At 46.2% G+C, this 20,537-nt stretch overlaps 1 protein-coding gene across 2 annotated transcripts in view; it reads right to left on the bottom strand.

Moving 5' to 3' along the window:
• Window positions 1-1,359: 1,359 nt before the first annotated feature.
• Window positions 1,360-20,537, bottom strand: part of DIPK2B (divergent protein kinase domain 2B) — a 32,456-nt gene continuing 13,278 nt past the window's right edge. For both annotated transcript variants that reach the window (XM_058658889.1, XM_058658890.1), the window contains 3 exons: window positions 6,619-6,792; window positions 3,905-4,193; window positions 1,360-2,680 (listed from right to left, as the gene is read on the bottom strand). In XM_058658889.1, coding sequence (XP_058514872.1) covers window positions 2,340-2,680; window positions 3,905-4,193; window positions 6,619-6,792 — 804 coding nt within the window. In that variant the 3' untranslated portion in view covers window positions 1,360-2,339. The remainder of the gene's footprint in view (window positions 2,681-3,904; window positions 4,194-6,618; window positions 6,793-20,537) is intronic.

Here is a 20,537-nt window from a genome sequence, read left to right as displayed (position 1 = left end):
CAGTGCCTGGGTGGGGCCTGTAACTCCGGATGTGCTAGCCAGAACCCTATACCTTTCTTGTGGTCAAAGTGTGTGAACAAAGGGACACAGCAACTTCCTGAGTCCCCCGAAAGCCTTTGGATGGGGTGTCATCTCTAGATCTTTCTAATGCATATATAGGACCAGTCTAACCTGTCTTCCCACACAGTTTGTCATACATGTACCCCAACCAAATCTCCCAGCAGCCCCTGAGGCTACACCTGAGTGCTTCTGTTCTTTGTTTTGGGAGGAGGGGAACCAGATTTCTTTCTCTTGATTCTGGAAGTTCCTGGGATCAGGCTTTCTGCCAGTGCTCAGCACGTTCCAAAAGTGACAGGATGAACTGCAAGGCACATTCCTTGGTGTCTCAGGTGATGGGATTCTGGAAGGGAGAAGGAGGCAGGTGCCCACCTGGCACTTACGCAGGGGGCAGCCAGGTGAGAGACAACTCAGGGAAAGTTACCTCAGATCCCCCATGCTGGCCCTACACAGGGGTCACGGGGAGCCTCATTCAAAGGTATCCCTCCTGTGAACTTCTCCCCCCTCACCCCCTACGGAACTGGAAGCCTTTGATAGAAGGAAAAAACCTGCGACTCCAGAGTGCTGGACTGGGGCCTGGCTGGTGCCACTGCTGAGTATCAGTGGCACTCTACTGGGTCTAGTGGTCTCTTCCATGGCTCTGCTCAGGCACCGGCTGCGGAGGGACCAGGACTCTGCTGGGTGCTGCTGGGATGGGAGTGGGCTCATGCTTCACCTTCTGGAGTGAGGCAGAAGGCAGTCCAAGCCTGCCCTTCCACTGTCCCTCTCACTGTCTTGGTTGCCCTGGGGTGGTGTCATGGTGGTCAGGTCACAACCCCCAAGACAACTAATTAACATGCCACAAAATAAGAACTTCCAGAGGGAGGGATTAGCCTATTTTAAAAATGTGAGCGAAGGGACCAGAACTGAGGAGTACAAGGCACACATCAGAGGCCAAATAGGAAGGAAGAAAGCAAGAGGAGTGTGGATGGGGAGCCAGAGATCTGGAACCATCCTGGCCTGGAGTCTCAGCTTCCCCCATGTGCATGGTGAGGCTTATTAAGTCAGAGGTTCTGACCTTCAAGGTGATGATTCAGAGGTAGAACGGTGAGAAGTCCCTAAGGGAGAGGGTGGTCGGGCAGCCTGGGCCCAAATCCAGAAGAGCCCCTGTCAATGTTTGAGGGGTTGGACCGACAACCTACATGGAGGGAGAACCATATAGACATAACTCACTCCAATCCACTGATGAGTATAATCTATCAGCTGCCCTTGAAAACAGGCATCTTGAGTGACCTAGAAAGTCAAGTTGAAATGAAAGTCCTGCTCACGGACTTCCTTCAGTGCCCTGGCTCTTGGCTCTGAAATCCATCTTTGCCATTGGGCTAGGGCTAAGGTTCCTACCCATCAATGATTGGGTGCAGCCAAGATACTATTGGGGCAGGGATCTACTGGTGGGAGACCCAGGGCTCCTCAGATGGCTTTACCCTGCAGACATCCTAGCAGCCTGAGAAAGGCAGATAAATCAGCTCATCTCCCAGGTCAGACTTGTTGCAGAGCTCCAGGGTCCTGCCTTCTCAGTTTTCCCTTCCTCTCCATTCACACAGGCATCCCTTCTAGCTAATTCTAGCCTAACCTTGCTTCCTGGAGCACCTGAACTCACACATAGGTTGTGGCTGTTCCCCCACCTTCTTTCTTACCTCTGCTCCTTCCCATGATGGGAGGTCCCTCAGAATGTGGCTCAGAAGTGAGCTGTAATGATATGTGTCTTGGCCTGCAGTCTCCCTGCTCAGTGATAGCATGGGCAATATGGCACAGCACATGTGGAATGGGAAGATGGCCCCTCTTGCCCAATACTAAGGTGCCAGTAGTTGGGAGTCTTCATATGACTCTGCTATCCCCCTCTACGTCAGCCTCTTGACCTGTGCGGCTCCACTTTTATGTGCATTTCTGGAACATTCCAGGCAGTAAGGAGATGTGTTCCAGGCTTCTCACATCTCTGTCTTTTTCACGTACACAGAATCTGATGGGGAATAGAAGAAACCGAGGCTCAAAGACAGCGACTATGGTCTTCAGATGCCCACCCCTCGGTGCTGCTGCAATGGGGACAGCCAGTGGGGGACAACTGGGTAGTGTCACATTGCTCTGTGCTTGTAGTTCAGGTTCCTCAGTTCTCAGCAGGAAGTGAAATGCGCACTTCTCCCAGTGTTGACAACAGAACTGCCGCCTTCAGTCTTGCAGCAGCCCAAGCAGGGCAGTAGAGCTCCAAGTACGTGGTTCCCCAAGGCTGTAGGGGCCCAAGCCCCTCAGAACTTCTCGTTGTACTTGCAGTCTGGGTATCGGTAGGCAAATCTGGGGTCACAGGTTCTCAGAGGTCTCAACATGGCTTTCAGGCGACTGGCAGCCTCAAGGACTTCAGGGTCTGAGCGGGTGTCCTCTCCACACTGAGCCAGAGCGGAGTCTATCTCCTCTTGCACCGGGGAGTGGAATCGCCCTTGGAGAAGTCGAGGTAGCAGCTGCCGACACACCAGCACCAGGCTCTGCTTCTCGGGGACCATGTCGCAGGAGGGCAGCTGGGCCTGGCAACCAGAAACTAAGCAGCTGAAAATGTCCTTATTGTCTGCTGTCTTGAAGGTGGTATAGCTCCCTGAGAGAGAAATGGAAAACATCACACACCTTGCAAGGTGTCCCCCTTGCGGGCCAGTCATTGGTCGTGAGACTGACTGGCCACAGTAAGTCTCCTAGCATTTGCTTGTTCCCAGGAGATTTAGGGTTCAAGGACATAGAGGTTCCTTCTGACAACTAACCCGCAAGGTGCTTTCTGCTGCTCAAGCAAGGTGCTCAAGGTGCTCAAGCAAGCACAACCCACTTATTCTTTCTGAAAGCTGGGCTTAGAATGGCAGTTGGTCACATGGCTAGAGCTGTGCTGCTATTAGGACTGAATTACAGAGCTCAGGAGACGATGAGCACTGGTTTCATTTTGTCTTTTTTTAAAATACAAAGCAGAAAAAAAGAGGAAATCAGAATAAGCCTTCAAAGCGTTGGAGAGAGAGCGACATTCAGCTACTGACATATCCTGAATATTCTGGGATTAGTCCCACTTCTAAAAATTTGATTCTTTTTAATAACAGTAAATCAGGAAATGAGTAAGTGTGGTTTCATTTCTCTGCCTTTGTAGGTTTTCTTTTGTATAAACAGAATCAGAAATTGCAAAAGACAATCTTTCGTCTTATGGGGCTCAGAAAATTTGGTAAAGTTGCAGAGTGGAATGTTCAAAGAGTTCTAGAAGGCTGGGTGGGCCTTCAGCATATAGCAAAAACAAAAACAAAACAAATAAAAAAAACCCCCCACAAAACCAAGATTCACTCATATACCTCACTTGGTTCTGTGTTTTTGAAAAACAAAATGTGCCAAAATGTATTGCAAAACATACCAATGATTCAGCCAGATATTCCAAGTTTTAGATCAAAGCTAAAAGCATCTGATAAAAAAAGGCATTGAGGAGGAGACGGCTTGGGGAGTTGTGTGTGTGTGTGTGAGGAATGTTAAAGGAGGCCCCTGAGCCACACAGACCCAGTTGGACAACAAGTACCAGCCTGGGAGCATGAAGCCAGGGCCGTGTCACATGGAACAATGCCCTTAATGAACCACGTCATGTCCATTTCCTCTTTGAAGAGAGGGAGCTGGAACCAGTTTAAGTGAGGATGAAGCATGCTGGATACAACATCCAACATTTGCCAAACTTTGATTACTCTCATCATGAGGCTGAAACTGCAAAGGCCCAAGAGGGTGAACCCGGGCCATCCCTCCCTAGTCGCTGTCAGCCTCACTTCCTTGCTGACAGCTGCTCAGCCAGGCCCATGCTGAGTACCTTCCTGCTTGTCGATGACGCCCAGTGCGCTGGCATCCCGGATGAACAGATGCCCGTTGGTAAAGATGCCAAACATGCCTGCGTCAACACGAGTGAAGTAAAAGAAATAGTTCAGATCATTGCTCCTCAGAGACTCCAGGACGCCAAGGAGTTGATAGGCGAGGTCGGCTGCCTGATCCGGGGGTGCACTGAAGAATTCCTGCAGTGGTCTGGTGCTGGTGCTGACCAGGAACCTGCCACAGGAGCCCAGGTACTTGGGCAGCGGCCATCCCTCAGCCCCAGGGAAGATCTGCCAAGCCAGAAGAAGGAGGCATTAGAGAATCAGCGAGAAACATCTCAGGAGGATTCAGCCCTTTCTCTCTTCCTCATTTCCTTGGTCACCAAGAGCACACAGAAAGATCAGCTTGCACAGGCATCCTCCGTTCCAAAACACTTAGTCAAGTGTCTGTCCATCCTTTTGATATTTCTTCGTACATGACAATACGCCTGCCCTCACCCCTGCTACTCTCTTATCCCACTGTTAATGGAAAGATTGCAAACAGCACGTGGCCGTCACTTCTCTGATGTGAGCTGCACTGTGACATGGTTATTTCAAGGCAGGGTACGAGGATACCAATGGACTGGGCCAGACTGTCCCTGTGTTTAAGAGTTGTGTAGCTGGAGAACATGACTAGTCTCTGAGATGTTTAGGAGGAAGCTATGGGAGAGACAATGGAAGGTCCACTGAAAGCTAATCTATAGAAAATAATTTTTTTCACAAGTAACAGTGCAGGTACTTGGTTCTGAATTAGAGCAATCCCTGCGGAGTAACTGAAGTTTGGGGCAGCTATGCCCCTGCCTTGGGTGTCTCTTCTGCCAGCACTGGAGGAATGTGCCTGGTGGGGTAACTGTCTGGAATTTCCCAGACAGCCTAACACCGGCAGAGGGAAGGGCACAGCTCCAACCTCCCTCTTCTGTCTCCCTGTAACATCTCCAACCTTGTGAATTTAAGAAATTCAAAAGAAAAAGAGGAGGGCCTGGGCCCGGCAGCATGGCCTAGCGGCTAAAGTCCTCGCCTTGAACGCCCCGGGATCCCATATGGGCCTGGCAAAATTGGGTAACCCTCCCCTTGCAAGTGCCAGAACCCAAATGGGAACCGTTCGTGTCCTGGCTGTGGTACTTCCCATCCATCTCCCTGCTTGTGGGCTGAGAAAGCAATGGAGGATGGGCCAAAGCTTTGGGACCCTGTGTCCACATGGGAGACCCAGAAGGCACCCCTGGCTCCTGGCTTGTGGCCGTTTGAAGAGTGAATCAGTGGGTGGAAGATCTCTCCCTTTGTCACTCTTTCTGTAAATCTACCTTTCCAATGAAAATAATAAGTTGTTAAAAAAAAAAAAGGAGGGGAGGAGATCATGCTGGCCTTTTACTTGACTGTTTATTGATCTAAAATGGTGTTACTTAGGACCTTCCATCCCTTATTTTACTTCTTAAAACAGAAATCCCAAAGCATCCCTGCATGTCATGAATTTCTGTGGCTTTTGACATAGGGAGCTCCCTGACATCGTGAAGAGGTCATGCCCATGTGGTCTTCAAATTTTCTCTGTCCAGAGGGGAGCCTTCCTATGACAAGGGAACTTCACAACTGTAGTAGGAAGCAGGACTTCAATGGTATGTTTGTTTTGGTATAAGTCCATGCTGAATGTTTTTCCTAGCAGGAATTTCCCACCAACTTTAGGAAGACTCCACTCTCCCTAGGGAAGTCCCAGGCCATTTCCGGGCTTCATTCCATGCCTTTCCTGGGAGGTGCCTGGCCTTAAACGGAAGATCTCAGCCAAGGTCTGTCAGGAGGAGGAGGAGAAGTTGTGGTCCACCATGGCCATCAGCCAAGATGAGAATGATGAGCGTAGCACACCCAGCAACCCCATCTTCATCTGGTCTTTCCAATGCCAAAGTGACTAGGCGGGTTTTAGCGGAAAGACTTTGGCCTCTAAAGTCAGATAGTACTGGATTTGGGTTCCCATTTTTTTTAAAGACTTCTTTATTTTTATTGGAAAGGCAGATCCACAGAGAGAAGCAGAGACAGAGAGAAAGATCTTCTACCCACTAGTTCACACTCTAAGTGGCCACAACCGACAGAGCTGAGCCAATCTGAAGCCAGGAGCCTCTTTGATGTATCCTATGCAGGCACAGGGTCCCAAGGCTTTGAGCCAAGCTCTACTGCTTTCCCAGGCCATAAGCAGGGAGCTGGAGGGGAAGTGTAGCAGCCAGGACATGAACTGGTGCCCACATGTAATCCTGGCGCTTGAAGGAGTAGGATTAGGCAGTTGAGCCATTTTGCTGGGTCCTGGATGTGAGTTCATCACTGACACTGACTCGGGTCAAGCCACTTCTTCTCTCGGAGTCCTACTTGCTTCATATCCAAAAGGGTAAGAATACCACCCCTGGGGGAGTGCTATAAGCTTTAAATGCCATAGTGATGGGAACTGTCAAGGGATGCCCAGCACGCAGCAGGTGCTCCAGGGATGAGAGCTGTGTCTGGGCACCCAGCTGTCATTCCACTGGCCAATGGTCATTAGTTGTCTTCGTTGTGACTTTTTTCTCCTCTACCTGTGCTTTTTTTCCTTCTGCTTCTTCCCTCTTCATCTCCGTCTCTACCCTTCCCATTTTTTCTGCTGCTACCTCTCACTTTTCCTGAATCCGGAAGGCTGGGGCGGTGGCCGCGCATAGGCACATACCTGGAGGAGGATGGGATGCGTGTTGACAGCCAGCGTGTAGAGTAGACGCAGTTTGTCGCGCTCTGTGAAGTGGTCCATAAAGATGCTGCCAGCATCGGCCACCTCAGCATATCGCCGCACCACACGGTCCAGCAGTCGCTGTGATGGGCAGCGCAGGAGGGGGCTGGCCAGGCCCTGTGGGCATAGAGTACAGGAAGACCCCAGGGATGGGGAGGAAGGATGAATGCTGAGCCCTTGGGGGACGGGGTAGGGGGACAGCCGGAAGGGGCAGGAGCATGTCCTACTACTGGGGGAGGCTGCTGCGCAGGGAGGAGGGACTGGAAGGTGTACCCTCCCAACAAATGGCTGGGGCCTTGGCGATCCTCCATCTACAATATTCACTGCACCTCTTTGCATACCGTCAGGCTGAATTAGTCAGAAGGCCATGCCATGTCACCATTGCTTCCCCCAGGTCTCTCTGGTCTCACAACCATGATGTGCTGTGCCAGCTCCTCTGTGGGGGCTGCTCTGTGCTTCTTGGGATAAAACAGATGTGCACCTAAGGCTGATTTTCCAATACGTTCTAGTCCACGCCTCTTGCATCAAATGCAAACAGGACCTACCAATAAGCAAGTAGAGACTGGCCAGAACACGGCCCTGCGGCCTTCTCCTGGAGCCCACCCTGCATCCCCTCCTACCAGCTGTGTGACCTTGGACAACTGACTTGGGTCACTGTAGCCACAGGTGCAGTCAACAAAGAGGTGGCTCAGTTACTCCTCCCCAGGACCTGGCAGGGTTGGTGCTGTTGTGCGTCTCAGGTACAACTGAAGAACTGGAAGTTTGCCCAATGTAGGGCAGTAGTTGGAAGGGCTAAATTCAGGAAGACCTAGTACCCAGTGGTCTAGAACCCAGTGGTCTAGAATTTACTCACCATGTCTTTTGCTCAGGAATAGGGTCCCTTCACCCTGTTCAATAGGGAAGCTGTGGGAAAACTTCTTTGCTTCTGGTAGTGTCATTCGACACAACTTGAAACTCCATCCCAGAAGCTGATTGTTGAAGATCAGGGGAGTAAGCAATTCCTTCTTTCCTATTCCAAGATCCAGTTCTTAGGGACCCATGTTGTGGCTTAGTAGATTAAGGTACTACCTGTATTGCTGGCACCCAGGTCCCTGCTAATGTTCCTGAGAATGCTGCAGATGATGGCTCAGGTGCTTGGCCCCTGCCACCCATATGGGAGACCTAGATAGAGAGTTCCTGGTTGCTTTTGGTTTGACCCAGCTCTGGCTGTTGTAGGTATCTGGGGAATGAATGAATGGATGGAAGGTCTCTTTCTCTCTCTCTCTCTCTCTCTCTCTCTCCCTTTCAAACAAATAAGCTTTTTTTTTTAAGAGCCAGTTTTTAAATGAAACTATCTCTGGGAGAGGCAGGATGCTAATTAACCATAACAAAAACAATACGTAACAATAATTGAGTGGTTAGCTACACCAGAGGACAGCTCTAAGCCTTTTACAAAAAGTGTATTTATTCACTGATTCCTTACCAGAAGCTGTTGTTGCTCCATTTTACAGATGGCAACAATGCATTTTACAAACACTGAGTTCCTCTGAGTCATGTATCCCTAGCCGGAACCATGACACTTCACCAAATGAGAGGGAGGCAGACCCTAGGTGAATCTACATCCTCATCTTTACTAGGCATGACATGATCACATCATGCCATGTGGATGTTAGATTTGTCTGGACACAATTCAGTCATTCACTCCTTTTGTTTACCCACCAATGTTTGCAGATCGCCTACCAGACTGTGTTAGCAGACACAGCATGGGGACCAAACTGTAGTGTGCCCTCCAGGGAACCTCTCAGCTGGGGGACGTCATTAGGCACCCATTAGCTGTAAGGCAGCACAGGATGAGCTGTGACTCCGTGGGCAGTGGGGTCGTGCATGGGAGTGGGGCCACAACACAGCTCCCCTGGGGTCTACAGGCCTTTGCCTTTGTGGGTTCCTCCCACTGTGAAAAACATGAAAGCTGTATTTTACAACTGTAATGGCACAACGGCAAATAGGTTACTGTTGTGTAGTCAAGTATTTTCTTGGGCCTAAAAGTACATTTTTTCCGCCTTCCAATTTTAAAACATTCCAAGATATTTTTCATGGGACCCTAAAGGACTTCTTGGGAGACGCTGAAGTCGGGGCAGAAGCCTGAACCCTGGTTAAAGTGAGCTTGCAGAGTGGGGGAGGAGTATTTCATTCAGCAGGAATGGTATGCGTCTATGTGGCATCTTGAGATGAGAGAAAACATGCTGAAAGCTACAGGTAAGTTAGCAGTCCCTGAAGCTACAGTATCAGTGGTACTTGTGGGGAGGAAGAGCTTGGAAAGGAAGAACCTAAAGTCATTTTAAGGAATCTCAATTTGAATCCAGGAGGGAGAGAGGACCGTTGAAAGCTTTAAGCAGATACATGTTTTATGCTAAGCTATACATTTTAGCAAACTGATTCAGAGAGCTTTGTGGAGATTTAGTTACTGATCCCTGGATTTTAGCATATGGCTTAATGAAGGTTTTGTTTCCAGCTTCCTTTGCAGCTAGGTGTGTTAATGTGATTAAGTACTAAGTAGAAATTCTGGGAAAGGTCTTTCAAGAAGTAGGGTGCAGCATCCTTCATTCATTTCTTCACAGCTGCAATGTGGAAGTGATGGTTGGTGCTTAGGCAACTATCTTGGGTCAGAGTTTACAGAAGAGTGAAAGTAGCTTGGATTCTCACAATCATAGAGTCATAGTCTCAGGCCTGGATAGCTAACGTATCAGCCTCTTGCATGCAGAAGAGAAGTATGAGGGTAGTTTTATAAAGTTATTAAAGAATTGAATTAAAAGATAAGAATGTAATTTGATCTTATTTAAGTTACTGTTACTTTGGATTTGTTGTCCCATGCAGCTGAACCTAATCCTGAATGTCACAAGAGGAAAGAGTGGAGGCAGAAGGATCATATAGGGTGATGTTCTAGTCCAGGTGTGAGATAAAGAATAAGAGATCAAGGTCAAGGTGACTGGCTGAATGAGTCAGGTGGCTGATGAAAAAGGTGTCATTGGTAGAATCCAACATGAGGGCGGGCAAATTAAGGATCATTTGTTAAGCTGGTTCTAAGAAAATATTTGTGAATGCTTTGACACTCCTCCCGCCAAAGGCAGAGCCTAACTCTAATCCTTAGACCTGGGACTGGCTTCAACAATGACTCATTCTGGGGAATAGCATGTCTTCTGGAGTATGCTGCTTGACTTTGAACCTAGGCCACAAAAGGTGTATAGCTGCTGATTGAGTCTCTCTCTGGGTGCTTGTTTTTGTATCAGTCACCATGTCCTGAGGAAGCCCAGGCCACACATGGAGCGCCTCATGTGGGGAGAATCCCAGACCTCCAGCTTGCCCTATGGTGGGGTCCTTAGCTGAAAGCCAGCCCTAACTTGTTAGTCACATGATTGAGCCATCTTGGAAATGAGTCGTCCATGTCCTATGGAATAGCCCCGTCTGATGCCATGTGGAGTTTAGTGAGCCTTTCCCACCAAGTCCTGCCCAAATTGAATATCCATGAGGAGAATGAATACTTGCTGTTATTTTCAACCACTGAATTTTAGAATGATTTGTTACATAGCAATAGGAGACTGACTGGTCACAAGGTCCGAGCCACCTCTGCCTCTGTAGCCAGAAGTTTCCACCTACTACTGTCTGGTCCTGTCTTTTGGGGGACCAGTAGGCTTATTGGTATCTTCGTAGTGAGGCACTAGCCACTGACATTTTGTCATGCAGTGTTGTCACCCAACAGGGCCTTTTGTTGGGTGATCCTGAGAATGGTTGACATGCTTTTATACCACAATCCCTAACAGCAATCTGGAGAACAGCAACAGAATTTCATGGCTATGTTTCTGTGAGGCTAGGGTGTCTGGTTATGCAATCCAACACGGATCTTGCTGTGAAACTACTGTGTGGATTCCGTGAATGCCTATAATCAGTTGATTTTAAGTCAGGGAGATTACCCCCACAATCTCTGCGGGCCTGATTCACTCAGTGGAACGCCTTATGAACAGCATCGAAGATTTCCCCGAGGAAGAAGAGATTTCACCCAGGGGTTGCAATGGCAGCTCCTTTCTGAAGCTTTCCAACCTGCTACCCTATCTCAGGGTGTTAGACTTGCCAGTCCCCACACTGGCAGAGATCTTGAACATATTCCATTCTCCATGAATGCCTTGTATCCTCTTGTGGGGCCAGTTCCTTTTACTGGTTCTGTTTTTTAGATAGAATTTTGTCTGAAAAGAAAAAAACACTCATTCATGGTGGAAATGGACAGCAATTGAGATGGAAATCTAGATTTTCTTTTACCTTGAAAGCTTCTAATGACATCTGAGTAAGGAGACATTACATCCACAAGTCATTTGACCTTCAGTTGGCTTTCATCCATACCCCTAAGTGTGTTTGCTCAAGAAATATCACTAGCAATCAGCAATGTCCTCATTTATAAGGGCTCTTGCCAGAATAGAAGCATAAAAGTTAAGTTGTCTTGACAGATAATTTCATGACTCGGATGGAGGCTCTTAAAAGTAACAGAGCTACTATACTTTTTCTTTCTCTTGCGAAGCCAGAGTGAAGAGCATCTGCCTGTCAGTGAGGGCAGGAAGAGGATTTCCTTCGGGGCTGAACACAACTTAAAAAATCTTGTGAATCTTTGTCCAAATTGCCCTACCTCCTTCTCATGCTTTGTCCCACAGGGAATAGCTGCCCATAACAAGGTTCCCACCAAAAGTAGAAAAAAAAAAAACCCGGCAGGAGCCCACACCTGAGTTGGGGCAGACTAAGTATAGTCCCATCTAAGGGACCACAGTATACTAGGAAGAATCTGGACTTTGGAGCTGACCATCTGCCATCAGGAAATGTTGTGCAAAAGCAGCCTATTTTGATGGTTGTGTGTGTGCGCATGTTGGTGACATCTGGGAGTTGTATGTGAGGTCTGATGTCAGCGGCCCCGGTGACTACCATTTAGAAACATGGTTGGCACAATACCACCGGGAGAAGGAGGCTGATGCCTCCGGAAGTTCTAAGAGTTGAGTCCTGGGTCAGGCCTTCCCACAGGTTATCTCTGCATGCACAGGAATCTGGAGCTTTCAGTTATCTCCTGCTGCAGTGATTTTCTTGGGAATTCAATAACTTGTTGAAAAAAAAAGGCTTCCAATTCTTTGTGGAAGTTATGTGACATGAATTTTCACAACCCACGTTGGCAGGTGAAAATGGCACACTCTGTTATCAAGTGATTCTAAAGAAATACTCCCATTTTTCAGATGAGAATAAAGACCCAGGAAAGGGAAAGGGAGTGGTTGGGTAAAAAGCAGGCTGTTTATTGGTGTTCAGGTTTGTTTCAATCTTGAATCCCTAGAGGGATTACCAACGATTTAATGAAGATAGAGAGAAAAAAATTAATTCAGGAATACAGAATGGGTCAGTGTGTCTGTCCCCAGTTTCTCTGCAGATCGAAACCATCAGAATATTACAAAAATACCAACTTCTTACGGGTCTGTCTAGAAATTCAATAGGTAGGTTGGAGGGCCCAAGACTGAATTTTGGCAGGTATTCCAGTCCATTCTTATTATCAGGCACATCCAGAGAACACAGGAGATAAGGAATTGAGGTGTGATTTCAGCTTTCCTATCTTAGGAAGTTCTGGGGCCACTTTCTTCCTTTATTTGGGGGCACAAATACAAATGATTGTACAGGCCTAATGGTAAAGGCACCTGCTGAGCGCATCCCCGTGTCTTCGACAGCTGTCATCTGTTCCCAGGTTTTTGCTGATAAAACCCCATCAAATCATGCTTGAAAAGACAGGGTTGCAGAGTATAATAAGGTAGCTCCAGAAAGCCACTTTGCCTTCTAAGCCAAATGAATAATGAATTTCCAGGAGGGAAGATGAGGTTATTGAGCCCTCATGTTGCATCACAGAGCCTGTTCTCCCATCTCAGAAGGTTTGAACTCTTGTCCCAGAGAGCCAAAGGTATTCAAGGAGAGAGAAGAATGCTAGGATTGCTACTGGAAGGCATTGGCTGTCCATGGCCTACATACTGACTTGAACTGCCCATGAGCCAAAGAGAGCTGGAATCTCCAATTCCTCCAATTTGTACTTCCTATATTGAGTCAGAAATTGAGTTAGAAATTTGGGTGATCCCTGTGGTCATTTTGACCAGGAAAAGAGGCCAGAAGTCATGCTATCAAATAGTCCATTTCTGCATGGTCGACAGGTTATTAACGTTGGTGGAATCCTTTAGTCTGCCTGTCTTGCTACCTTCTTGGGATTTGAGCACAGATTCAGCTTACAAGCTCCCTAGATGTGTGTGCAAAAGGACTGGCATGGTGAGAAATTCATGATGTGCACTTTGCAAATGGTAGGTATGACTGTCACCATCACGGTCATGGGCATGAACAACATCATTGTTATACTGCACTTGTGCCTTCCATACTCTCATGCCTCGTGTTGCTTTCAAATTGAAGCTACTTCTCCCACAGTCATCTGCTTTGGGAACAGGCTGAGGTTCAAAGGCGGTGCCCAGTGTGAAAGGCTCTGCCAGATGGAATGCTGGTGAAGAGTTAAGCCAGTCACTCTGATTTCCTTTTAAAGTTAGAAGCCATCTGAGAAAGAGATGAGACAAAGCCATGAAAAGCAGTAATGCCTCCGTGATAGGGAGCTCATGAGAGAGGGGAGAATGCACCAGGTATATGATTGCTGAATACCAAAACTGACTTGGGTACTGGAAGTTTCCATGCCAAGTTCTTGGCCAGGGATGACATTACCAAAAAACTCCTTTTCCAGTGAGTGGATTTACTGAGCCTTTGCTTTTGCTCTCAAGAGAGCCAAGCATCCTGGCAAAGCAGGCATGTGGCTTCACTGAGGTGGGAGGGCAGACAGTACATGAGTCTTTTCTCCTACCTCACGGGAATGGCAAGGAAGACAATGTGTGTGTTTTTTTTTTTTTAATGCGGTCAACATCTTGGCCAGCATGAGGGCATTTCAAAAAATTCTTGAAAACATGCACTTCTAAGACAAGCTTATTTTGCTGCAGAAACATTTTTGAAATCCATGCATAACTCTTCTATAATATGCCTTTTCCATTAATTTTTGAAGGCCCCTGATGTTATTCTCAAGTTCATGGTCCATATTAATTGTTCAACTTGGTTCTGGATGACTTTAACCAATTTCTTAAATCAAATATTTCTCCAGCGCCCAAGGTTTACCACTACTGAATATATTTGAGTACTTGTTGCAATGTGAATAATTGTGTGAAAGCAAAGAACGTGAGCTGCTCAGATCACAAGAGTGGCTTTCCCCTGTAACACTGGAAGTCATCTCCTCTCTGTAAGAAGGTCACCTGTGGCACTTAGATTTGGAAGGTGGAAGAAACTCTTAAACAACTGTTTCACTTTGATAAGCTAACAGCCTGGGTGGGGAGGGGGAGAGAGTCAGTGTTAATAAGACGTTGAGTTACTTTCCAGTTCCATATCTGAACACCTTTTCCATGATTTAGCTGTTAAATATGCTTGTGAAATGGGGCTTAGGTTAACCATGTATCATAGTTAATCAATGTGTCATCATAAAAACAACGGCAATTCAATAACTGTCTTGCTTGTTCTGGATAATTAAGCCGGAAGTTATTGAACGTTTCTTCAAACTGCAATGTATTCAAAACCATGACAACATTACTTTGGTTTATGTTGTTAAAGGAAACATCTCGTGGTCTACTCCAGTAGATATATTCCCTCTTCTTTCCTAATATTCTTCCTGATTATTTTTTCCTTTGAAACCCAGACACAATGGGAGACTTTTTGGTGTGCTAACTTTTCATGCTGTAGATGTCTAGTCACCTCAGAGATTATTTTTGGAGAAATCACCAGGACGATTGTAGAAAGTCAAGGGTCTCCCAACACTGTCATGCTCTAGCTTAGACTCTGTACATCACAGGCACCTGATATCTCTTCTTGAATACATAAAAAACCATTAAAATGTCACATTATGTTGGATCCCTGAGAAAGAAACAAGGTTGTCTTCGCAGGGTTAAACACAATGACATCCCCACGATCACTGAGTGACCCAGGCCAGCTCCCCTCTTCAATCTGCTCCTACCTTCCAGTTTTCCCGCTGGCTATCACCATGCACACAGAGAGGTATGCGTCACTCTACAGCAGAGTGATACTTTGTAAATAGTCCTTTCACTTGCTGGTTCTGTGAGTTGGCCAGTTATGAACTGGCTCCTCAGTGGGTAAGCAAGACCTCCAAATGTCAGATTAAAGAGCGCAGGGACTTGTCTGTCTTGTTCACAACTGGGTCCTTAGCAGGCAGTAGAAAGTCCCTACCTGGTACGGAGCTACTCAACCCATGGGAACAGGAGTGAAATTCCAACTCTGGACTGTGGTGATTTGATCAGGATAATTGTCAGCCTGTGAGATCCTCTGAGCCTCAACAGAAGGCAGAGTTTCCAGTGACACACCTCTATGCTGCTGTGTTATAACCTTTAACAGGTGATGTTAAAACCAAAGGCAAGCTTATCTAGTGCTTGCCCTCTTTCTGAAATGGTGCCATGTGTCTTGTACATGTTGACTTCATTCATTCTCATGCTTCTCGATGTGCCCACGAGCTGAGAACCACTTCCAGGGCTTCATACAGAAGGGTGGAGTCAGGATTCAAACCCCGCCCAACCTAAGTCTACCCTGCTTCCTTGTGTTGAATTTGAAGCCTTGTCAGGCTTCGCTTTCCAGTACTTCCAAGTGGTCTGTGCTCAAGTGCAAGAACTGGATCCCAAATATCCCTGCTTCTCCAGCAATTGTGAGCATCATCAGTAAGTAGCAGGGCAGTTATCACACATCCTGGACCTGCCCATGGGCAGACAGGGTGCCTTAGAAATCCCTAGACTTCAGGAAACCTGGATCCACATACTTCCAACACAACAGACCCTCCTTCGGAGCCCTAGCAAGATGACTCAATTGGCTAATCCTCCACCTCCAAGCACCAGCATCCCATATGCGTGCCGCTTAATGTATAGGCTACTCCACTCCCCATCCAGCTCCCTGCTTATAGTTTGGGAGAGCAATGGAGGATGACCCAAGTCCTTGGGCCTCTGCACTCACATGGGAGACCGAGAAGAAGCTCCTGGCTCCTGGTTTCAGATCACCTCATCTCTGGCTGCTGTGGCCACTTGGAGAGTGAACCAGCAGATGGAAGGTTTTTCTCTCTCTTAAATCTGCCTTTGCAATAAAAGTACATAAATCTTTTTTAAAAAAATAGCCACTTCTTTCCATGGCCGTTAATCTGAGCTTTCTGATCCTTGCAATGACAGATCCCTAAGGAAGGTATAAGCAAATGGTTGCTTTGGGAAACATGCGTTGCTGAGGTTAAGGAAGTGATTGTCTTGGTTGAATTCTTCATGATGCCCTGTGTGGCATTTATGGAGCATTACCCTGGTCAGGACGACTTTCCCTTGCCTCTGAGTACCTCTTCCTGCCAAACTGTAGACAGCCAGAGGCTCCCTGGGTGATTATCCTCCCTCTTCCATAGGGTTACCAACAAGTGACCTTACTGGTGGAAGTGGTTTTCTCCTCTTTTTGTAAACTCTGTCTGTAAATGCAATGGCACAAAGGCTCACTAAATCCTGGCCTTGCATGTGCCAAGATTCTACATGTGTGCAGGCTTGTGTTCCGGCTCCTCCACTTTCCATCCAGCTCCCTGCTAATGGCCTAGGCAAACAGTTTAGGACGGTCAAAAGCCTTGGGACCCTGCACCTGTGTCGAGTCCTGGAAAAAGTTCCTGGCTCCTGATCGGTTCAGCCATTTGGGGAGTGAGCCAGTAGATGCAAGATCTTTCTCTCTGTCTCTCCTTCTTTCTCTAAAATTTGCCTTTCTAATAAAAATAAATATATCTTTTGAAAAAGCAACTTTCTTCCTTCTCTTCTCTCACAGTCCTCTATCTTCCAGTGCTCCAGGGCACCTGGAGTCTGGTCACTGACACTGCTCAAGGACTTTTGCTGTGCCAGATGTAATCATCATTGTGGCAGGTAGTCCAGCTAATAGTTGGGACAGGCAGAGCCGCTGATGTCAAGTAAAACACATTATTTCATGGTCTGTGATTTTGAATCAGGTATACTAATGCTGGTCATAATTCTTCATTGGACCATTTCTTCCTATGGGTTTTCTCTTTCTTTCTTTCTTTCTTTCTTTCTTTCTTTCTTTCTTTCTCTCTCTCTCTCTCTCTCTCTCTCTCTCTCTCTCTCTCTCTCCCTCCCTCCCTCCCTCCCTCCCTCCCTTCCTTCCTTCCTTTTCTTTCTTTCTCTTTCTTTCTTTCTCATGAAGAGACAAAAAAATCAAATGCTTTGGACATGTTGTCTGACCAACCAAGCTTCCAGAACAGTCCATAGGAGCTCCATGACTTCAGCTATGCAAAGCCCCAGTTGTCCAGAAGACCTAGAGAGGATTCTAATTTAAAAACAAACAAACAAAACCACTTGCCTGAGGAAAGGGGCTGAGGCACTTCTTGCCCCATTCTAGCCCTACTGTTGCGGCTGTATCACATGTGTCAGTAAAGATGTAACCAGAATATCAGAATCCCATTTTTTACTTTTTATCCATTTTTAACCTTATCTTGCCATAGCACCTGGTTATATGGCTTCTGTAAGGCTTCTGAGGGTGCAGAAGACGCAAGCTGGAGCAGGTAAGGACCCACCACAATCTGTGTTAGTTCTTATTTATTCATTTTTAAAAACATGTTGTTATTGCAAAGGCAGATTTATAGAGACAAGGAGAGACAGAGAAAGACCTTCCGTCTTCTGGTTTACTCTCCAAATGGAAGCAATGGGCAGAGCTGAGCAAATCTAATCCAAAGCCAGAGTTAAGAGTTTCTTGCTGGTCTTCCCTGCCGGTGCAAGGTCCTAAGGATTTGGACCATCCTCCTTTCCCAAGCAGGGGGCTGGATGGGAAGTGGAGCAGCCAGGACACAAACTGACACTCATACAGGATGTGGTGGTTGGAAGTGGAGGATTAACCAGTTCAGCCATCATGCTGGTCCTAGTCAGTTCTTACTGGCCCTGACCTTGATGATGCCGCACCCTGCAGAAGCTAGAGTTCTTTGGTATGGAGCTAAACCTGGCCCTGGAGTTGGAGGTAATGTGGAGCAGCTGTAGGCTCAGCTGCTTTACATTCGCGAGGAGATCCAGCCAGAGAAGTCACAATGGGGGAGTTACCAAGGGACGCCTGTTTTGCTTCTCCTCTCCCCAACTCCCAATATGATCTCTGTAGGATCCACTGGAACTGGAAGCATACAGGGAAGGGAAATCTGGTAAATGTAGTTGAGCCTGACCAAGTTGACACATTACAAAACCAGCACATTATCCTTGACTTTCTTCATAAACACGGAGACCTTTGCAAACACTACTTTGCAGTCATGCACGCTGACTGCAGAGAACAGACATGAAGATCTGTTTCTCCCATTCACAAGCGCATGGATTTCACACATGAGGGATCAGCAGCTGATTTTGGATCATAGGAACTTTTGGAAAACAGGTCACTAATCGAATGATTGGCAAACCTCCGGAAGGGGAGGAGGCGATCCTAACGAGTCACTGATTCTTTTAATCAAATCATTCCGGACTAACTAGTTTCACTTTCTTTGGCCTGGTGGTGTGATTTCTCCTTTGAGAAATACAGCAGGGTTAGAATTCAACAAGACTGGTAGTGACTCTCCTGATAATATGAAGGAGATGGAAAAGTAAAATTTTTGGCTACGGAGAAAATGAGGAAGCTTAGTCATTGGTTTACCTGCCAATTAGGAGATACGCCTTCACGGAGAAAGAAGGCTTTGTCTTTGTCCCTGTTCTGTTTAGCATCTTACTACTATTTTCATGAGTGAGTAGGACATAGACAAAGGTTCATCAAAGCTGAAGATGATATGCACTTGACTTGATAGTATGAGGTTGTGCTCAGTAGCAGAATTAACAGGTTAGAGTAACGAACTTTAAGAAGCAAAGTAAAATCTCGTCAAAGAAAGTGTTTTAGTTGACGAAACGTTTAACACTCTTCAATATCAGAAAGCAAATTGGGCAATGTTTAAACAGGGGAAGCCAGGATTTAGAAGGTAAATGGATGGGGAACAGGAAATGTCATATGGAAAATGTATAACTTCAAGGAGTAAAAAGAAGTTATGTTGAATGAAAGCTACAAGAAGACATACTTAAGATGAACTCTCCAAGGACCTATTCTGGCCAAAGAAGTCCTACGCTGCTTTGACGGTAGCGCATTCATTTTCTGTCCCTGTAGGATGAATCTTCTTTTACCTTTACAGAGGACGCCGACATTTCAAGTTTGAATTGGTGAGTTTTCTAGCTTATTTCAACCCCAAGAATGTATTATGTATGTGTAGTTCACGGAGGAGAATCTTATTTTGATCTTTAACAGTACACTTATATGTTTCTCTCATATATAAACCGGGAACAAATACATTTTTTTCCTACTTAATCCTCAAGATTTGTAAATCACATCTCCTGTAGAAATCTTGGTAATCTTCATAACAGTTAACATAGTTTGGAAGATTATTACTGGTATGTATGGCTCTGAGTTAGGACCAAATTACTGTGCACTTAAAAGTAATTTATTTATTTATTTATTTGAAAGGCAGAGTTGGGGGAGAGAGGTACCTTGTATCTGTTGGTTCACTCTCCAAATGGCCACAATGGTCGGGGCTGAGCCAGGCTGAAGCCAGGAGCTTCACCTGAGTGTCCCATGTGTGTGGCAGGAGTCCCAGGACTTGGGGAGTTTCCTCTGCTTTCCTAAGTACGTTAGCAGGGACCTGGATCTGCCTATAGAGCAGCTGGCACTTGAACTGGCTCATCATATATGGGATGCCAGCTTAATCCATTTGCGTCTGAATTTCAGCCCCAACAACATTTTTATAATCTTTTAAAAATTATTCCTACATTAATGATCAAATTTGTATTAACAGCTGCCTAACAAAAACACTGAATTCATTCCCAATTTTGCTCTGAGCAGTGATTAATCACAGATGGGGAAATACAGAGTTTTATCAGTGTTATTTTCCTGCTCTAAGTACAATTTCAATTGTTTTTTTCTCTGTGGTTTGAAAGGAAGAAGGGGCATAGGGAGGGAAGAGCTCCTACGCTTCTCAGTTTGCATTGTGAAATCCACTCACTGTAGATAAATAAAAATTAAAGTAGAAAAATATATTAAGCGCCCTCTTCTGCAAAAAAATATGATATTTTTAACTTCCTTGTTTGGTAGGGCATTTCCCCCCTTTTTATTATTCATGTCTGATGTTATTATTTTTGTTTAGAGAAAACAGCTTTTCAAAAAATTTATACATTAAAAAATTTACCATAGGTGGTTATGGTCTAGTAAACAACCTTTAGGCCAGAACCAATATTGGAATTAGTTCTGCCATTAAGTCCTCCAAGGGGCCATAGACATTTATAATGCAATTTAACCTCTGCGAACTTGAGGCTATGTGAATATACACAGAGACACAGCCAATTCAGAGAGAAGGCCTCTGGACCAAGGCACAGTTACAGTGGAAGCACCTGCTGTATACACGGTAGCCACCACTCCCCTTCTCTGCAGGGAATGTATTCTGGAATGTTCTAAGGTTCCATGGGGGCCTGAAACTACTTGTACCTAACCTTGTATGTGCTTTGGGCTTGCCATATGTACATCTCCTTGACAATGTTTAATTTGTAAATTAAACACAGTAAGGGATGAACAGCAATTCATCCTTAAGTAGCATAATTACAATTACATCCTGCAATGTAAGTTAGTTAAAAACTTACGCATTTTTATTTCTGGAATTCACCATTGACTGTCATCAGACTGTGCTTGACGGTGGGCAACAAGCCATGGGAAAGGAAAACTGCAGAAAGGGG

The sequence above is a fragment of the Ochotona princeps genome, chromosome X, assembly GCF_030435755.1.
Source record: "Ochotona princeps isolate mOchPri1 chromosome X, mOchPri1.hap1, whole genome shotgun sequence".
NCBI lineage: Eukaryota > Metazoa > Chordata > Mammalia > Lagomorpha > Ochotonidae > Ochotona > Ochotona princeps.
Note: the sequence above shows the minus strand (reverse complement) of the source record. Positions and strands in the feature narration are given on the sequence as shown.